The 14,372-nt window shown below is 42.4% G+C and overlaps 1 protein-coding gene across 10 annotated transcripts in view; it reads right to left on the reverse strand.

Annotated features, from left to right (window-relative positions):
- The window catches only part of SUSD1 (sushi domain containing 1), a 52,382-nt gene that overhangs the window by 6,784 nt on the left and 31,226 nt on the right, over positions 1–14,372 (reverse strand). For 8 of the 10 annotated variants that reach the window (XM_055699040.1, XM_055699037.1, XM_055699035.1 and 5 more), the window contains 3 exons: positions 5,684–5,777; positions 4,401–4,656; positions 574–613 (listed from right to left, as the gene is read on the reverse strand). The exons of 1 other annotated variant lie outside the window; for it this stretch is intronic. In XM_055699040.1, the coding sequence (XP_055555015.1) occupies positions 574–613; positions 4,401–4,656; positions 5,684–5,777 (390 nt within the window). The remainder of the gene's footprint in view (positions 1–573; positions 614–4,400; positions 4,657–5,683; positions 5,778–14,372) is intronic. One more of the 10 variants, XM_055699038.1, reaches the window with a different exon arrangement.

The raw sequence follows: 14,372 nt of genomic DNA on the forward strand, positions 1-14,372 counted from the left end.
AAAAAGTAAAACAAAGATAAAAGCACACTGAGAATTTCACTGGCTTTTAAAGTTATGCCATTGTGTTTTTAAGAAAGTGTACTTAGAAGTACAAAAATTAGCCATACTTTTCATTTTTGCCTGGTGTCTTTTGTTTTCCTAAGTTCATAACAGGACAATTTTCCAATGACCACTTGAACTTACCAAAATAAATAATGTGGCTTCTAAAAGGTAGAAAATGTTAGTGTTTTTTAAAAAATTCTTTAATCCAATATAGAACTATCTTAAAACTTTCAGATCTTCTGTGCTTCAAATCCTTTATGCACAAAAATTGCTGTAAAGACTTGGATGTGATGCATAGAAAAAGTAATCTTGAAAACCAGGGAGAAGCCAGAGAATCCATTTTAGATTGGACTACTGAATGCATTAGAATGGAAGACCAAAGGGAAATTTTCTGCCTCTAACCTTTCCAACCCTCAAAGTCAACCAACCATTAGTGGCAAATAAAGAAACAGCTATAGCAATTACTAGTTTACACTGCCAAGCAAAGCCACGACAACTTCCATTTTCTCATTGAAAGAAAAGTTGACTTACTTTTAATTTGTGCCCAGACAGCACAGGACTGTGTCCTCACCTGAAAATGAAAACATAAAAATCACTGTTTCTCATGAAAGAAATATATTTTCACTAACATCCTCTGCAGGAGCAGCCATCCGCAACATACTGTATTTTATTACTATGGGGAATGGAGATTGTTATTCCCCTGGTAGCAGCCTCTAGCCTGTCTGAAAAGATTATAAACTATAAAGATAAGATTAGAGACTGAGCTCTGATGAAAGGCTGGCTCTATTCTTTGAGACCATCACTCTTCCCTTCTTTCTACAAACTATGCATGCAAGTAAAATGGAAGGATCTTTGGAAGCTGCTTGCATAAGAATTCAGAATTTAGGAAATGCTAAGATAAGGCTGAATATGCTGTATTAACTCTACCCCCATGTAGACTGTATATGTTAAAATATGGTACTTAGTGGCATGTTTTTCAAATACTGGACGTGGGTTTTTTTCAGTTATGACAATTTGTTTGCTAATTTTTAACAGTTTTTATAGAATACTTTATAGAATTTATAGAATTTAGAATAATTTATAGAATATAGAAGTAATTTATCTTCACAGTAGTTGAATAAATGTTTATCAGGGGTCTGCTTTTGCAGACTTGTTTAACAAGTTTGGTGTTTTTACAGTAAGCTTTGGTGCCTGTAAAGTTTTTTTACCCCAGCACTTCACACTCACACACACACAAGAACTTCAAAGTTCTGCTGTCTATCATATAATTACTGTGAAGTCTATTTTGATAATGCTTCTAGACATACTTTTCTGCTACATGACTTTCACAGACTTTCATCGAATACATACATGTATATTTCTCATGTTTTGGTGAAACGTGTATTATGTTGCTATGGATAACAGTGTTTCTATGAAATTGAAGGCTACATTTTGAGGCATTTGCAAAAAGGGCAAAGCCATGTTTATATGCTTAATCTTACTTGTGTCTGCATGCTGAACTGTGGAATCTCAGTGCTTCTTAAACTCATGTTTTATAAGGAATTTTCTGTTTATTTAAAAAGATAAAAAACTGACAAAAATCTCTTAGGAGAAGGAGAATAAAGAACAAGGGTGGATTTAAAAACTCAACCAGATGCCAGATCCTGGAGGCACTGGTGTGAGTGCCGTCATCTTGAAATAGCTACCTCCATGACATGCCCTAGTTTGCCATCTCCTGCTTATCAGAGAAGTTACAGAGCTCCCAGGAATCTAAGCAGCAAAGTTCACTGATCTGCACTATATACTAAATGAAATTATAATTCCTTTCATCTGACGAATCAGCACCTTTCCAGAAAGTTATAATTGAAATTACTCCTCTAAATAACTTCAGTATCCATGGCTTTCAAAGTCCTTATTTCAACCTGAATATTCACAGGTACTTCACAGATAACTAAACCAGAGATAGAAACCCCTTCCACAGCTGCAAACTTAAAAAGAGATTTCGAGAAAAGAGAAGACATTCTGCCTCACTTCCCTCAGATGACTTTTTATTAGGCTAATCTCAACAGACTCTTCTCATAGTAGGGGTCATTTTGATGCCAGTGTTCCAAAAAGGTCATAGCTTTTCCCCTAAAAAGACTGCAAATCATCTTCACCTTTCACAGCCTTGCTCTTACTTCTGTTACATGCACAAACATCCAAAAAAAAAACCATCCAAAAAAAACCTGAACAAAAGCTATGCTAAAGAAATTAATCTCAAATAAGTTTAAACCCCAATAAGCTTTTTTAGTTCTTGCCCTTCACAATGAGCCTCAGCGCTCTGCACAGCATGGAATCCATAAAGTAATCACTGGAGATTAAAATAGGTACCAGATGGGTTTGAGTAATTTAATCAGTAGTATCCCTCACGGAGAAGGAAACTTCCAAGGGTGGACAATTTGTTTTCATGATAATGACAGTAAATTCTCATTTGTTCCCAAATCCTCCCTTGGTCTCCATCATCCCTATATTCCAATTGCCAAGTTCATCAATATGAAAAATGGTGATTTCCCTTATCTCTGACTTCCTAACTGCTTTCCTTGTACATCCCCAACAATCTCCTCAGATCACCTGACCAGTCTTTTAACACATCTGACTGTCCTAAACAAATGACACACGTGTTTTAAATCCTCCACCTTGAAAAATAAACCAACAGTAAAAATTGCACAGTAGACATCTTTCTCATGACCTCCAAATCTGAGCAAGGGATAAATTAATGTGGACTCAATAAAACGGAACAGCTTACTTGGCTGAAGTGTCCACACAACTTTACTTGATTCCCCCCGCCTTACCACAAAGAAAATGTGTGTGGTATATTGAGGAATAATGGCAACAAAGTCACAACCATGCCCTGATTTTGCAGCATGTACGATACAAATTGTATCATTCTCAGCATGAAGTGGTCTGGAGCCAAAAGGGACTCTGCAGGATGCCAGAACATAGAAGTCAGTAATGGGAACGCTAGTTAGGTGTCTATGACATATATTTCTAGTGTGTCTATATTCAAATGGAAATGTGTTCACAAATAAAATGCACTACAGAAATGCTGATATACATTTCACATGTATCAATAATTGAAGGCAAATTAAAAAGCAGGCTTTTAAATATTAATTCTTGAATCCAAATTTAGTTACCTAGCAGATTTTAACAAATGCTCAAAACCCAACAACCCTCAAATTGTAACTCTGATTGTCTTCAACTTCTTAATACCACCAATTGCACAAAATACAAGGGCATGAGAATTGAAGATAAACCGGTATATTTGAGCCACAGGTCTAAGTTTCGTTTCAATGGAGCAGAGCTGGGAACCAAAGCTGTTTGGTATTTGCAATCCTAATAATGATTTCTAAATGCTGTATGTAACTTTACGTACTTCATCATGTAACAAAAGCCAAGCAGGAAAGTGTGTATTAAGTTGTTGCATTCTAAATGGAGGGAAGCAAAGAGTGACTTGTACCAATAGCAGTAATAACATTCCATTAAATCAGTGGCCTAGAAAATACATCTAGCAATGCTAGACATGAAACATCAGGAAATAATCTACATGAAACAGAAAGAATAATGTAACTTAGAAGCAGTTTAACAAACAGCTGGCAGAGATGCATAAGCAATCTGCACTGTTTTGTGCAAGAAAAACCTCAACACAAGTAACAATAGGAAATGTTCCCCAGTATCAGCAAATATTGAAGGGAAACTGCTAGGGAAAAGAATGCATAAAAGCCAAGGGCACATAAACAGAGTTCAACAATGTATTTAGGAGTGCTTAAAGCAGCTAAACTTGACTCATTAACAATCCTGCTCCACAGAGTATATTTTTTCAAAAATATTACTTGTCCAGGTTCCAGTATATTTTGGCCTAATGACACTACTTATGCTGTCATGTGTAATTCCCCTACTTCCCTCACACAATTAATTAAAAATTTGTGAGAAACAACAGCCTTGTATCAGGTTCAGAAATTACTTTATCTGGGCTATGAAAACTTAGATCATTGTTAAAGTAGATGACACACAAAACATGTGCTGCACAGATTAGTAAAATACCAGTAACAGCTATTACATGTACTTCTTTTATTTCACTCCCTTCGGACTGAGGCAGAGTTACATTTCTCAATACAAGATGTTTTAATTTACTGAGATTTGGGTGTAGGCTTCCAAATTTGTAGAGAACTATTTACAAGTGACTCACAGATCAGTTTTTGCAGGCTTCCTTGCTTCGTTCTGCCTAACAGATTCTTGTAACATCATAAAAAATTTTAACACAATGCTAACATTTTCCTCTTGTTTCCCCAGAAATGTTTCATTCAACAGGTATAAAGAAAAGGTTTTAAAGCATCGATTACCTTATTCCACTCACTTATTATTCTCAAAAAAACACAATACTCTTCTCCCAGCTTTAAAGGAGCATTATAAAACTTCCCGTAGTAATGTCTGTCTCCAAGAGCAATGGACATGTTATCAGCAACATCCTTCGCCTGAAATTCAGCTGCCACATATCCTTTAACATCAGTGGTGTTACTAAAGAAAGCTGCAGCAGCAAAGGAGTCACAAATAAAAGTGCTTTGCAAACCCAGAGGAAGAACAATCACTTGATAAAGACTAGAGCGAAACAAAAAAAGTAAACATTAGCCCTCACTTCAATGTACTAAGCATCAGACATTCATTAATTGTCTTTTCTATTAACTGCTCTTTACTGCTTTTTATTAACAATATCCAACACAAATGTTTCTTTCACTAAAATATTTGTCTCTGTGTGTTCCATTGCATTTTGAACAAAAAGCAGCACAGCCTAAAGATGGTTCTCCTCATCACATGCACATTAACTTTACATATTTATTCATGTTCAGAATAGCATTGAACTGAGTTATTGGAGGCCATCTCTTGCTTCTGTCATCTGACACGTAAGTTCAGATTATTATTGATCATTTCCCAGAAACAAGACTTCTTCTGTTTAAAGAAGGACAGGACAGGTACCATTTATAAAAAATTAATCAAATCTGCCTTCAGATCTCTCAAAACAACGTTTAATTTTTGGTATCCAACCATAGGAAGGATAATGATCAGAGCTGTTACACTAGTAATTTGCTGAAACACTATAAGCTTTCAAATATTTTCTTTGGTGAAATGTTTTGTTACAACCACCTTTTCCTTCTACCACCAACATCACTTGGTAAGGCGTACATCCTTTTTATCTAGAAACATATTTTGGTAGTAACACACTAATATGAAAACAATACTTCAGACATTGTTCACCGTTTCCTCTGGGTCCCAGAAAAAAATATTGTACTGGCTGCATGAGTTTGTGGGAACAGAAAAACCACATGAGTAGAGCTGTGGTTGGATCCATCAAAAAAAATCTACTCTGACTGCATTGTGGATAAAGGAAAAAAAACAAACTAAAAATCAACAGTGAAAACTCACAATTACCAAAACGAGAATTTTGTTCCAGCTGGGAAAAGTCTGAAACAAAATATTACTCTGCTGATGGAGGAGAAACTGGGAGTTACATCTTAAGTTTTCTCCCATTGCTAACAAAAATAATCTGACCCCCAGAAAAAGTTCCAATATGTAAGTAACATAAACCTGCAGAATGTTTTTTGAAGGGTAAAACTGCATAGAGACAAACCTGATCGGTCCATTTTGATCTTCTGCTTTCCGTAGTCTGAGCAAGGGTGCAGAACCTTTTACTGCAACAAATTCTATGTCTGGGAAAGGGGGATCTAGAAAGTAAACAAATACCAGTGCTTCAGAGAGGGTTTTGAAGTATTTCAGGCATGAGGGTTTCTAGCTATTCTTTCCCCAAAACTTCCTTTGTTAACTAAGCCTCAAACTCTGACAGCTAAAGTCTGCAAGCAACATAAATAGTCTGGTCAAGAAAAATACAGAGCAAATACAAGCATGATGGCATGGCAGCGCCAACTCAGACCCCTGTTGTATTTAAGTATATCTGCTAGGTGGGAAAAAGAAAGATGCCCCACAACAGCAGTAGACCACAGTGAAATGAGAAAGGAAAGATTTGTTAAAAGAAGCAGTATTATTTATTAGACTAACTGAAATGGTCAAGAAGAAAAAGATGAAACTCTGGGTACACAGCCCACTACAAGAAATAAAATGCTATGAATAAAGGAGAATCTATAGGTGCCAAAAGCACTTTCAAGAAGGCAACTTCCTTAGTTACTGCTCACAGTCAGCTAGCAATATCCAGCCCCTTAAATTGGATTTCAATATGGGTACAAAACTCTAATTTGTTTTAGTGGGAATTTGCATCAAAGCCAAAACTGAACAAGCACTTCTGCCTCTAATTTCAATGGCAATGATGACAACTGCACACCACTATCAGCCTGGAAGCAAAAACGAAAAGAGCTTCAGTGTGCACAACCAAGAGGGCAGAATGTGAAGCACAGATAATGTCTACCTCTACCCTAGAAGTCCAAAAGAACTATCACAGATATTTACATGTATGACTGAAAACTGTCTATCAAGCTGCTGAGATGATTGAAGAGTAACAAATGTAGTGCCTAGGTATAGAAAATAAAGGCTTTAGAGCACCATTACCAAGAATAATCAGTGTCATGGAGACAAATAAAAGAAAACCAATGCAGATTTGCCAAAGTCAAGTCACATCAGGCAAAATCTTGCTGAGATGCATAGATTTTTCAAACAAGTGGAATAAAGGTAGCTGCACATCTATGCTGAAACATAAAAAATCATAAGTTCAGCAGGACAGAATGAGGTTTGGTAGAAAAACTAAGTGGGTAAGTAACTAGTAAATAGGGATCTAGCAAAATATAGCATGTTGGAAGCAGAAGTACTGAGGTGCAGGAAGGTTATTAGAGGAGTCCCTCCAAGACTAAACAAAATAAAGTACTTAAGTCTGGCATTTTGTCAACAATTGTAGTGGAAAATTCAGGTGCATACAGATTAATACTGTTGCTCAAACAATGTTACTGTAAAACAAATACAGTATAGAGAAATTATGCAAGAAGAATCACCTTTACAGCTGCTGTATGCAGAAATGGGATGAAATTCAACAGTACAAAGTAAAAGGTATTATGCTTGGGGCTGCTAACGAGATTTTTTTGCCATATATTCTTAGTTCCTTTGAGTAGTTAGAAGAGCACATTAGTACATCTCAGAATGAGTGTTAGTCACCAAAACATAGAAAAAAGAAAAGAAAAGAAAAGAAAAGAAAAGAAAAGAAAAGAAAAGAAAAGAAAAGAAAAGAAAAGAAAAGAAAAGAAAAGAAAAGAAAAGAAAAGAAAAGAAAAGAAAAGAAAAGAAAAGAAAAGAAAAGAAAAGAAAAGAAAAGAAAGGAAAAGAAAGGAAAAGAAAGGAAAAGAAAGGAAAAGAAAAGGAAAGAAAAGGAAAGAAAAGGAAAGAAAAGGAAAGAAAAGGAAAGAAAAGGAAAGAAAAGGAAAGAAAAGGAAAGAAAAGGAAAGAAAAGGAAAGAAAAGGAAAGAAAAGAAAAGAAAAGGAAAGAAAAGAAAAGAAAAGAAAAAAGAAAAGAAAAGAAAAGAAAAGAAAAGAAAAGAAAAGAAAAGAAAAGAAAAGAAAAGAAAAAAGAAAAGAAAAGAAAAGGCTACTCTAAAAAACAGATTTCTGTAACACTAGGATAGTACCACCAGAGGTACAAAAGGCCCGGGTGTGATCAGTGTCTCAAATTCCAGTCACCAGTCCAACAGAGCTAAGTGAAACCAGTGCAGAGGATGACTACAAGAAAGATTCAAATAAGGGAGAAACTGCCTTATTCGAGAAAATCAAAACCTTGTCTTTGGAGCCTATTTGAAAGCCTACATGATCTGTGCTTTAAACAGATAAAATATGGGAAAGGAACAGCTTAAGCACAGTGGACCCAAAATAAGGACAACAGTCCATACAAGCATCCCTAGCACGAAAAACCCTACTATGCTCTTGGCAAAAAGCATCCTGAAGAGGACCTCCTGAAAGCTTACTCAGCCAAATGAATGGCTCTGGTAGTTCCCTTTACCAGATCCTCTTCAAAACCAGGCTATGGGTGAACCACCGGTGAAGAAACCAGCTATAAATGTTTAGGATTGAAATGAGAATAAGATTGATATCTAGCAAAGCCTTAGTGTCCTACAGTGGCTTCCCTCTAATACAGGCAGGGCAGAAAACCCTTTCAGATAGTTTTGAGTTAATGAAGTGCATTGCATGGCTGCCTGCAAGAACAGGAAATGGTCTTTACTTTGGAGGGTCTTCTCAATACTTCTGCAAACGCAGATAATTTTAAAATTTATCTATTTCTATCCAAATGAAGTAAATGAACAAATAATATTTGACATCCAATCTTTATGTACTTTGCATCTTGCAAACCTAAGCAAACTTAAACACTAAACCCTCCTTTAACTTCAATGGTTCCTCAGTGCGAACATTGCTAGTGGATTGGGTGACAGGCAAATACATGTCAGGGTATATTCATCTGGTGTATTTCCCCTATCTTCATTTGCTTTGGCATCCAATACCAGCAGGAGACACTGGTGGAATTATTGATTTCTCTTGAGAACTTTCCTATTTCCAGGAAAAACCTGGGAATTTCTTCTTCAATGCCAGCCAGAATGTGCATTGCATGCAACAGCATCTTTTTTCCAGATAAGCAGTGCAAGGGGGAATAGGGGACAAAAAGACTGCTAAGTTTGTAACAATTACATTTTTTAATTTTCTATAATTTGACAGGAAAAATGCAAAACGTGAAAATAAATAGCCATCCAGTATTGACAACCCTAGTAAGTGGGCAAAAGAGGGCAAAATCTGAAAAAAAGCACAGTCCTTTTAAAGCCTGGAGTCTTTTGCCATTTTCAGTTGCTGGTAAGAAATACTGATTACTACAAACATCAAGTACACTGAAAACAATCTGCCTGTTTTAATAGGAGAAGTGAACAACTTGCACCAATGCAAAGTAGTAAGGGAAAGGGAGAATGCTATGGAGAAATGAGGACTTGCACTAGGTGGGCTATGAGAGGAAAACAAGATCCTCCAGTCTGTTTAGGTACTGCTAGCACCTTGCCTTTGTTAAAAGATTTTTGGATTTTTTAAAGTCTTCACCAGCAGAACAGACCAACATAGCTGTAGCAGCACCAGGAAAACGCAGAAGAACATAGCAAGAAATGCAAGTATATCCCAAGATAGTCCCACTTGAAGCACTTCCTTGTCATAGCAGTGCTATGTTACTATCACTCGGACATTTCATATTCAGGCTCGTTTTTTACAGTAAGAATCCAGCTGCTGAGTCTCCCTCTGAGCACGAAGTCAGGCTATAGGAAAGAAGTGCATGCCAGGAAGTGCCTATCACTGCAACAGCACAGGGGAACAGCACACGCCTCAATGCTGGAGCAAAAGCCTGCTTGGTGTTATACTATAATCATGCTCTTCAGTAAAAGCTACCAAGTTGGAAGCAGTTCAGTATTAGATACCATGAAAGCATTTTACAATGGAACAGCTACCTTTCTTCCTCTAATCCTGGAAATGAGCTGTTTACTTCCTGTTTTAAAGCCCTGGGGTTTGCCAGTACTATTTACCATTGCAGCCTGAGGACTTGACATGCAAACTGCCACAATACACGGAACACAGATAACTTCCATGTTTTCTCCAGTAAATTCTCCAGTACTGGTAACAGGAATGCTTAATGCCTTTTCTGTCATCTGACCTTTTGTACAGTTTTGAAGCTATAACTCCAGGACAACACTGTACTACTTACATTTGGATGTATAATGCAGGCATCAAACATAAGTTTCCTACACATAAACAGGTCAAAAATGAATGTTCAAATCCATTCCTGTCCCACCCTATATATGCACAGGCACAAAGTTTGTTAAACTAAATTGTTTATATTTCATTAAAAAACCTTTACTTGGTGCCAGTATAGTCCTCTTTACAGCTTTCCTACATAATTTTGTGATAAAGACACAGCTTTATCCAAAAGCAGATGGCAACCCTTCCCAAGTTCAGGGAAGTAAGCCCAAAAATTCCTCTAAAGGTTAAGTTCTAACTGAAACAAACCTTTGCAGAAATGACATCATTTGTGTGATTGGCATTTCTGGCAACCAAGGGGGTGGGGTTTAAGGTAATTTGAGGGCTTTCTGTCCGAAAAGTTTTCTACTAAATTTTAAAACAAGGAAGTCAAAATCACTGCTGTACATAAAAAAAAAAAAAAAAAAAAAAAAAAAGTAGAGATATTGACAAAATAGAGAAGGGTTTTTTTTACCATTTGTATTGCTGTCTGAGGAGTAATTAAAGTGCACTATATATATGACAGTATAATTGCTTCAAAAAAGAGCGAGAAGAGATATTTAACTTGAAGAAAGACATCACTTCACGAAGAGAAGGAAGGAAGGAGGTTAAATATTTCACATCCACATAAAAGAACCACTTAAATCTTCATTAAAGACTGATCATCTCTGGAAACCCCACTCATGTGATTCCCTCTGCTGACTGCAGCCTTTGTTCTCCTTATCTGTGGCTGAATGTCACACCATGCCATTCATCACAGGAAAGGCATGAATTCAACAAGGCAGACAGTAAAAATGGAGCTAGTGCCCGGTGCCGTGCCACCAGCCAGGGCAGCTCTGCTTGCACTGGTGTGCTTTGCCTCCTGCAGCTTTGGCTCCTCACCGTGTGAGACTGAACTCTGCTTTACAAGAAGTCTTTTCTCTTAGGGAAAGTACTCCCCAGGCCAGGACGTCTTTGAAGCGAAATGCTCCTAGCGAAGGAAGGGAAGATGAAAGCAGGGAAACGTGGTTTAGGGGATCTTGACTGGGACGTCTCAGTCTTCCACATACCATCAAGCGAGCTGCCACCATGCCCACAAGTTGGTGTAAATCGCAGCCATGCAGCAGACGTGAAGCCAGCTCATGCAGCAACACGCGCTTTGTGTGTCAGAGCAAGGCCCTGAAACGGTAGTGGCTCAAGCTGCAGCCCGCACCTGGGCATCCACCTACAGAAGCGAGCGTGGAGGCAGGGCAGAGCTCCGAGAGCAGCGCTGTGGGCTCCTTCCTCTGCAAAGCCCCAGGGGCTGCAGTGAGGCTGACAAGGGGTGGAGATTCTTGCCTAATGTCACTGGCAAGGCAAACAGGAGGTTCCCTCTAGGGCTGCCGCTCTCCCTTGCTCAAGAGTGTGAGCACCGAGAAAACTTTTGGAAGCAGAGAAAGCAGCCACAGCAAAAGCATCCTGCAGGCACCTCAGCTTTCCATCTGAGCACCCTTCAGCAGCTTCGTTTTCACCCTCTGCCCTTTAGCGACACAGCGCAGCTCACGAGAACTTTTCTCGGAAATCCCGGCACAGCAATGGTGTGCAGTTTTTGCCAAGGTGCTGTTTTCTGGAGCTGTGTAAAGGCCAACGATTCACCCGTGGCTCTCGTGAGGGGAAGCAGAACGGAGCTTCTTTGTGTCCGTGGCTGGAGGTAAACCCTGTGTCCCAGGGAAATGCCGGGACAGCCTGAGTGCCCTGTGAAATCCTGTTCTTCTTCAGCCTACTTTTAACTCCTAGGGCACCAGGCTGAATGAAGGGGAGCACCTGCAGGCAGTGATGCAATGGAAAACGACGTTTATTTAATCACCCAAGGGAAGAACAGGCTGAGCGATGGTAAGGGCAGCTACACCTCACCCCACCTGCAGCTCAGGGCCAACCCCTGTGCCTGCACGGAAGAACTTTTGGCTCGTATCTGCAAAAGTGAAGCTGGGCCCACAGCTTCGCGTGGCTGTTCGCGCATCCAGATAGTGAAACACCTGCTGTCCCCCTGAGGTCAGGGCTTGCCACAGGCAGGCAGGGCCAGGGCAGCGTTGCCGCTTGGCAGAGGAGCGACCGGGGCAGCACCAGCCGTAGCCGCCCTCGGGGGCTGCTTTGGTTCCGGGAAAGGCATCGCACAGGGCGCGTGGTGTGTGGCACACAGAAGGTGACCCTGCCTGCCGCGGCGCGTGCTGCTTGGTGTACATCGCTTGGGGTTTATTAACACAGAAGGTCCTGGGCTAATGGGTGTGGTGTCCCAGCAGGTTAGGCGTAGCCTGAAATTCCTCGGAGGTGGCACCAGTCAGCATCCCTCGGGAGCGAGCCTTTGAACGCGTGTTTTCTAGGAGCCTCTTAAACCCCAGATCTCTGTGCGCTGAGCTACATGCTTGGTCTCTGCTAGCAGGCAGCAAGCTCAGGCGTTCTCTTGCGAGAGGAAGAGCTGACAATATTGAACAGGGAGACTAGACGAGCTTATGAGACAAAATTAAAAGGAAGAGAAGAGAAATGAAGCGCTGAAGTGCTCGTGCCACAATAATTCCATAAATGTGAAATTCCCTACCGGCTGCTCTAAAGCCAGTGTGACTAGCTGAGCCGTCCCAGGCCCGTGCCGGGAGAGCTGACACCACACAGCCACTGCTGCGGCTTTGCAGCAGCAAGGTCCTGCACCCCAGCCCAGCCCGGGGAGGGCACCCAGCACCGTCCGAGAGGGAAACTGGGCACACGGGCCTCCCTCGAGGGGAAGAGCCCCCCTGGCCACACATGGGGGTCTCTGCAGCAGCGCTCCCATGGGCCAAGCTCCAGATGGTGGGCAGCTTCAGGGGGCAGCCAGGCGGCGTGCGGAGTCGGGAGCGCGCTCGGTGCCACCTCTGACGCAAGCCCCGCAGCAAGGCCGAGGGCCTGTCTTGCAGCCAGCCTTGAGAGCTTGTGCCCAGCACACGGGGCAAGGCGAGCCGGGGAGTGCGTAGCTGCCGCGATACCACTGTGGATGGGCCACGATGCCGAACGGCTCTCTCTGCAGCCTGCTAGCGTTGCTTAAGCTGACGGACTCCTCTCTTAAGAGTCAATCTGCCTACAACTTGCTTTTTCTTGTACGGGCCATTTCCAGACTGCATGATGCTTGCGTGTTGCCCCTGAGGCACAGCAACAGGCAGAGCAATGCCCTCAGGTTCCCAAGGGTAGAGCCCACGGGACCACCCAGGGAGGAGGGGGCTTGCAGCAAGCCTAGGAAAAGCAGAGCAAGATCAGAGCCAGGCTGCACTGGCCGCTGGCTGCCCCACAGCGACACAAAACGCTGACACGTGGCCAGGCAGGGACAAGTCATGTTTTTGGTATTAGCTGCACAACAGGGAAAGAGAGGGGAATGCAGAAGGGGCTGCCAGGCAGGCGGAAACACCAGGTCCGCGGCAGAGGCACAGGGCACAGCAGCCCCGGGACAGGATGGGACAGCAGGCACACGGCTAGTCTGTCACGTCGCTCCTCTTCACTCTACGCCCCAACCTGACGATGCTGCCACGTGGATCAAACTGGCTCGCGAAACCACATCTCCCGGCTCAGGCCTACCCCAACATTTCTATGGCTTGCCATCCGCCGTCATCTCCTCTGGTCCTTCCTGTGGCACCTGGCCCTTGTGACCGCAGGAACACAAGTCTAACCTCTGAAATACAACCTACGAAACGCTTGAGTTTTCATCACTGCTGTTCTGCAGACCCAGCGAGAGGTGCTCAGGGTCTGCCTGCAGCATGGCAGCCGGGTGCTCTTTGCTCTGGGTGCCTGGCTTAGGGGCGCGCTTGGCATTTCCACAAGCGTGGACCTGGTGCGACAGCATCCTAACCTCAGCTACTGAGTTCTGTGCTGGGATCCTGCAAACAGCCAGCACTGCTCCCACCCCAGTTCCTGAGCCGATGTCAGGACCTCGCCTGGGGGGCAGAGGGGCACTGCACTGAGCTGGAGTTGCAGGGTGAGCATCCAGCCTTGCAGCGGCAGCTGCTTCCTACATCCCCCGCCTGTGCTCCCAGCTCTGCGGCGCTGCCTTCCACCCCGACCTCAGCAGAGCGCAGGCGCCCTTTGCGTGACTTGGAGCTGGCGGGACAGGACGCGTGGCACAGGGGACCAGCAGCTGTCCAGATGCACCAAGATGAAGGCGCTGACACTGTACCCGGCCACGGCACAGGAGGAAAACTGGATCAGGGAAAACTCCCCAAAGTGCTTTTTCAACTAAAAGGCAGAAAGAAATGCACCCCTTCTTTTTGCTCCGTCTTTTTTTCTCTCCTGTGACACATCCTCCGGAAGTAAACTGTTTGGAAATCAGTTTAACTGCTGGTAGTGGCAGGTTGTGGAAGAGCACGCTGGCTGCAGCTGTCACGCTGACAGGGGCGCTCGCTGGCACTGGCATTTTCATACAGCAAGACCTGGAGCCCCCAGCACAGTGACCCTGGGGCACAGGGCACACTTGGGGGTGAGCTGCAGGAGGGGAAAACCACGGCGTGCTGCTCCACAATGGGGTGGGCAGGACACGGCGGCAAGCAGGCTGGTAAGATGTAGCGACACTGGAATTGCCACAGCTGCCCAGCTGG

The sequence above is a fragment of the Falco cherrug genome, chromosome Z (genome assembly GCF_023634085.1).
Source record: "Falco cherrug isolate bFalChe1 chromosome Z, bFalChe1.pri, whole genome shotgun sequence".
Taxonomy (NCBI): Eukaryota; Metazoa; Chordata; class Aves; order Falconiformes; family Falconidae; genus Falco; species Falco cherrug.